The sequence below is a fragment of the Thalia democratica genome, chromosome 8 (genome assembly GCF_965202585.1).
Source record: "Thalia democratica chromosome 8, ktThaDemo2.hap1.1, whole genome shotgun sequence".
NCBI lineage: Eukaryota > Metazoa > Chordata > Thaliacea > Salpida > Salpidae > Thalia > Thalia democratica.
This window is the reverse complement of record NC_139172.1, coordinates 28,815,051-28,821,297: the sequence shown is the minus strand read 5'-3', so window position 1 is coordinate 28,821,297 and position 6,247 is coordinate 28,815,051. Positions and strand designations below refer to the sequence as shown.

General features: G+C 29.5%; 1 protein-coding gene across 1 annotated transcript; it reads left to right on the top strand.

Moving 5' to 3' along the window:
* The first annotated feature begins 377 nt into the window (after positions 1 to 377).
* LOC145843113 (DNA polymerase zeta catalytic subunit-like) lies at positions 378 to 2,954 on the top strand. The gene is made up of 7 exons (XM_082950575.1): positions 378 to 394; positions 602 to 617; positions 695 to 883; positions 1,280 to 1,419; positions 1,717 to 2,008; positions 2,286 to 2,465; positions 2,817 to 2,954. Exons 1-7 carry the CDS (start codon positions 378 to 380, stop codon positions 2,952 to 2,954), a joined length of 972 nt encoding a protein of 323 aa, XP_082806701.1.
* The last annotated feature ends 3,293 nt before the right edge of the window (positions 2,955 to 6,247 follow it).

Below are 6,247 nucleotides of genomic sequence, written 5' to 3'. Positions count from 1 at the left end.
TAAAGTTTTAAAAATAGTATTTTTAATAAAAACGAAATTTATCAAGTTTTGTTGTATCTTTATACAGTATAAATGCTTGGCAAATAAGTTTAAAAAATATTTAAGAACAAATAACAAAATTTTTGTTTTTTATTACGATCAAAGCTTAAATTGATGCAAGCACTACTAAAAATGACACACAATTAGATGATTATAAGTACAAACTTGCAAAAGTAAACAGTTTTGTACATTAGTTTTCGCCATTTTAAAAACAGTTTATGTACTGATGTAAACTTAAAAAAAAAATTTTTTTTCATATTTTAGAGGATCAAGGTGGTCTAAATTAAAAAAAAAAATTTGAAAGTGTTGAACTTGAGGTTTAGGTTTTTTAAACATTTATGAACTGTGATGCAAAGTAATTAAATATATTTTTCATATATCTTCGAAAAGTAAAAAAATTGAATATTTACATAAAATAAACGACATGTTATTTTGATACATATAAGAACGTTTTGAACAACGCTAAAACTCGTGCAACTATTAAAATTCTTTGAATATAATTATCTACTAATGTTAACTTCAAAACAAAGCATTATTACACTCACAAACAAATTGTTTTCAGATCTACAGCCCGTGCAGTAAAACTTGTGTAACTATTAAAGATCATTTTAAAATATTTTTTTTCTAAATTTCACTTTAAACAAATTGTTTTCAGATCTACAGCCCGTGCATACTGCAGACGAAGAAGAGGTACGCGGGGTACGCGTACGAGTCACGTGACCAGGTGCAACCAATCTTCGACGCGAAGGGAATTGAGACGGTGAGGCGGGACGGGTGCCTGATCGTCAGCGAGACGCTGGAGCGCGTCCTCCGCCTCATCTTCGACAAGGAGGCCATGGGCGAGGTGCGGTGGTTGTTCTGTTGGTTTATGAAAAAAATGTTCATTAGCTTCGGTTGTAACCCGCTTGTCTTGAATGAAAATACTTTGTTGAGAGTTGTCGTTTGCATCTAATTAAATTTTCTAATGCTATGTTCAAACTGAAGTTGACTTTGTATTAAGACCAATTGCTTTGTTCGCAGTTCCCAGTATAAGAGTTAGAATAGGAACTATGAGCTAATGCTGGTGAAAAAAATATTTAAAACTTTTAAATTTAAATAGAATAACAGCACTTTTAAAACAGCAACCTATAGGCCTAAAAAAACATGAAACTCTTAAAGTATCCTGCTTTAAGTAAACTGAAAGTAAAACTGAAAACTACTGCTTCTAGTAAAGATATAATGTAAACAATAATATTTTCAGGTCAAAGCTTATGTACAAAGTCAGTGTTCAAAAGTCCTACAAGAAAATATGAACTTTGAAAAATACATAATTTCCAAAGAATTCCGGGGAATAAATAATTACAAACCCGGAGCCATTGTACCTGGTCTTGTGCTGGCAAGGTTAGATTACAATTTTTACTTTAAAAGTAAAATAAAATGTGTAAACTTTATCAGCGTTTTTCAATGACTCAAGTTATTATTTATATTTGCAAGGATTTTTTGGTTTTACGACTAGTTTTTAAGCGTTCTAAAAGGTTTATAAATTAAAATTATAAAACAATAAAACTTATTTTAAAGCAAATAAAAAAAGTGATAAGGTCCGTGTAAAAAAATTCAACATGTAGAAAAATCAAAAATAAGTAAAACACCCTAAAAACGTACCAAACAAATGTTCCACAAAAAAAATCCCCGAAACAGAAAACGAAAAGCAATGGACAGCAGGTCCTCGTATCACCCGGGCGAGCACGTCCCGTACGTGGTGGTGTGCGGGTCGCCCGGGGTTCCCCTTTTCACGCTGGTGCGCGAACCCCGCAACGTCATCAAGGACCCGGCGCTGCGCTTGAACGGCCGCTATTACGTCACAAAGATGCTGCTGCCCGCATTGCACAGGATGCTGTCGCTGTTACCCGGATGCGACGTTTACGATTGGTTTAGGGAAACCCCCCGAGTTATGACGTACTTCCACCACGCCGAGAGCCAGGCGGTCAAGGTTGGCGGGAAAATTTGTTTGTGATAACTTTTTTTATATTTGTTGGTGCGATGTTTAAAAATTCTAAAAATCAAAAATTTAAATTAATATTAATTGCAAATTGTATATTGTTTGTTAGAGTTAAATTATAAGTTTTTTATAATTATTAATAACTTATAATATAAGTTTAAGATGAATTTAATCATTTGTTTTTAGTTTTATAATATAAAGTAATGGTTCTTGAAAGCTTGCATGTCCTCACGCGTGCGCTTTGTTTAAAACAACAACCTTCATTCAGTCCACAATATCGCAATTCTTCCAATCCAAGCACTGCCTGGCGTGCCACCGGGTGGTGAAGGGGAGGCTGAAGAAGCTGTGCCACGTTTGCACGGGCGACTCCGGGTCTTTGCAAGCCGCGGTGAGCAGTTTGAACGGCACAATCAGGAGCTTGCAGCGAAAAGAACACGTGTTGAACCAGGTTCGTTGATAAATTATCAAGTTTTTTATTGAAATGCTACAGATGATAAATTGTAAGATTAGTTACAAAAAGTTGAAAAAAAACTGAAAAAACTCTTAAAAGAAAGTTCATTGTTTAAATTTCGACATTTTTTGTTGAATGATATTCAAAGTAAATTTATAAGTTATTTTTTTAAAGGTACTCAACCATTAAGTATTATTAGCTATTGTTTTTAATTTAACAAAAAATGCTTTTTGGAATGACTGTGAAGTATAAATACTGGTTATAAATAACAAATTTTCATATAGTTGGTAGGAATTCAGAAATTGTGAAGTAACTGGTAAAAATGATTAATGGTTTTAATATTTAAAGGTATGTAGGAATTGCACGCGACTGACAGAAGTTCAATGTTCCAATCTGGATTGTTCATTGTATTTTAAAAGACTGAAGAGCCGCAGAAATAAAAGCTATGTAAAGGAAATTAACTCAGTGTTAGATAGTATTAGCTGAAAATGTTAAATTTCTATTAAGCAGTTAACTCTACCTCTTAACTATGTTTGAAGCATAATTTACTTGTTTTATCCTGAAATTTCTATTATAGATTGAATTATGTTAATGAGATTATCACATAAAGCATATTTTTTAAATGTTGTTTTTTTATCTTAATATTTTATTTACTAAATATTTGTGACCAACACTAAACTGTTTAAAGTTTGTAGACTGTTTTTAATTTTTTAGAATTTTTTTCGTACTAGCTCGTAAATTTTACTTTATTTTTTATCATGCTGTTTTTAAAAATTTATTTTTTACAACACATTTACCATTGATTTTTATAATGTTGTTGTTAAAGGAAACTAAAAGAGCAAAAAAAAAAGGACAACTTTATTAAAATTTATTTTATCCTAGAAGATTTATGAAATTTAATTTTTATAAAGTGAATTGTTGCAACCAGGTATGGTAATATTTTAAAAACACTAACTACAGCTCTTTTATCACTATAGTAATTAGAAAGCCAAGGTAGCAAATTATACCAAATATTTTCTCATAATTTACATTTTATAAAATTTCAAAAGTTTATCTTTATTAGTTTTGTTGTAATAAATTTACTATAATGTTAAATTACATAAGTTTTAATTTATAGTGTACTTTTTTTTAACACCTTGTTTGAAAAATTAAAACAGTTTATAATGCTATTTTACATAGTAGCTTCATTTTTTTTCAAAAACAAAAAATGAAGTTCTTAAAATATTTTTTAGCTTTAAGCTTCATAAAAAGAATACAACAGCATTTTAAGTAGATTTTTTTTTCTTCTATAACTTAACCTTTTGTTCGACATTATTGTTTATTGGCTATCTTTTTTTTTGTATCAACATTTTTTAAAAGTTAAATACTTAAGTTCATCAAGGTACAACCAAACTAAATGATTTACCATCTCTACTAATTATTAAAGTTATAAGCAGCATTTTTGAGAAGTATTTTAATGTCTTATTTATAGTATATCAAAATAAGTTTTGTTTTGGGCTTACTTTGTCCACAATGAGAGTTGTGGGACGGTGTTGTAGGAGTGCTATTGACATAAAAACTGAAAAGTTGGTATATTAAAACCCGCATTTATTAAATAAAATAAGACTTCTGTTACTAGCTTTAAACGAATGTTACAGTAATTTTAAAGTAACGTTCCAAAGATATTAAATTTGATAATCAACTCAAAAAAAAAGTTATGCTCATTTTATGCAAATTTTTTATACATATTTTTAAAGTTAAAATATTATTTTTTCTTTCAAGTAGAGCAATTATCCTTAATGCATAGTTAAAACGGTAGTTTTTAGAGCAGGAATTTAGGTTAACAAAAGATTTAGTTAGTGACGTAACATGAAATAAAAAAAAAATTTATGCTAATTTTATGCAAATTTTTCATACATATTTTTAAACGATTTTATGTCGACTAAAACAAACATCTGGAAGAGTTAGTGACGTAACATGAAATTTCTGTAATTTAAAAAATAGTTTAGAATATATATTGGATATAATTTTTGGGGTGGGTGGGATGGATAACTAAATCGAGAACTGCAGTTCGAAGAGAGGCTGAAAGCAAGATCGCACAATCGCGCGCAAAGCGCGCAGTTGTGCTTATTTTGCGAAGCAAAACCGAAAGAAAGCAGAGCTTTCTGAGGTTGGGACGTACAATGAAAGCGAAGCTTTGGAGGCATGGAAGTTAAAGCAAGATCGCACAATCGCGCGCGAAGCGCGCTGTTGTGCTTATTTTTGCAAAGCAAAACCGAAAGAAAGCGGAGCTTTCTGAGGTTGGGACGTAAAAAGAAAGCGAAGCTTTCGAGGTCTGGAAGTTAAAGCAAGATCGAGCGCGAAGCGGGCCTTTTTTGCGAAGCAAAACCAAAAGAAAGCGAGCTTTCTGAGCCAGGATTTTAGCTTAACGAATTCAGATTTGTTTAAAGTTAAAATATTATTTTTTCTTTCAAGTAGAGCAATTATCCTTAATGCTTAGTTAAAACGGTAGTTTTATTTTAGTTTTAAAGCAGAATTTAGGTTAACAAATTTAGATTTGTTTAAAGTTAAAATTAGTGGAGTAATTTTGTTTTAATACTTAGTTTAAACAACAGTTATTAGAAACTTAAAGTATTTTTTAAGAGTATTTGAAAAATAGTAGAAAATATTAAAATTTTTTTATACTTGTAATATTTTAGTTATAATTTTATTTACTTTATTATTAATTATTATTTATTAGTATTTGCTTTATTTGGCTAGCACAAAAGCGCGCTCTGCGCGCGGTGTGCGATACTTTTAGCTACTTATTACAAACTATTTTCTTACTATGTAGTTCTTTTTGTTTTATAGTTAAGTGAATAGATTTATATATTTTTTTCTTTTCACATTATCTGTTTCAAACTAACTTGTTCTAATCCATAGTTTATACATAAGTTTTCTAAAATTTAAGAGTTTTTGATAGTATTTCAAAATTATCAAAAATTTATAAAAATTCTAACTAATAATTTTAATTTACTTTTTATTATTTATCTGCCTTATACGGCTAGCACAAAAGCGCGCTTTGCGCGCGGTGTGCGATGCTCTTGGCCATTTATTAAAATCTGTTTTCAATTTAAAGTACCTCTTAATTGTTTTATTGTTTACTTCATAGATATATTTAACCTGAAAACCACTCTAAGAAAGTAATTTACAGTAATCCATATAAGTTATAAAACTTATTTTGTTATCGTTTATGTTAAACGACGCTGTTGTGTTCTGGCAAGGTTTTTATAACTTTGAGGTTATTTGCCAACTTTATTTGCATACTTTTTGAATAAACTCATACAAAACGGATTTTTTACCAAACATTATCTAAACACTCTCTTTAAACGAAACTTGATAAATTTACTTGCAAATGTCAAATAATTTGTAGTTAAATAATAAAAATGTTTAGTGAATTGTTAGTAAATTAATATAAATTTGTCTTCATAAACTTTAACTATTTATATTTTTTCATCGTAACTAAATAACTTTAACATCATACATAGAAAAGAAATAGTTCAATCATTTGGAATCAATCAATTAGATGTATTATTTGTAAAAGATTTTGCAAAAAAGCATCTAGACAAAAAAGAAATAAATGAATGTTTAGCTATTCATAAACTTTCAAATCTTCACAATGCTGCAATTACTCAAAACGTATTTAGTCCAATGCTTTTAAAAAAAAAAGTATCAAGTATTATGTTACATCAATGTTAAATGTAAAAAAATATTGATCTTGCTCAAATCCCCTTAACTTACCGACATGTTTTAGTATTTTT

What these genes read in the sequence shown, in the direction of transcription:
- LOC145843113 (XM_082950575.1), top strand. An exon ending in CCTGGTCTTGTGCTGGCAAG is followed by an intron (nt 1,420 to 1,716) that starts GTTAGATTACAA and finishes TCCCCGAAACAG; the next exon opens with AAAACGAAAAGCAATGGACA. An exon ending in AAGAACACGTGTTGAACCAG is followed by an intron (nt 2,466 to 2,816) that starts GTTCGTTGATAA and finishes TAATATTTAAAG; the next exon opens with GTATGTAGGAATTGCACGCG.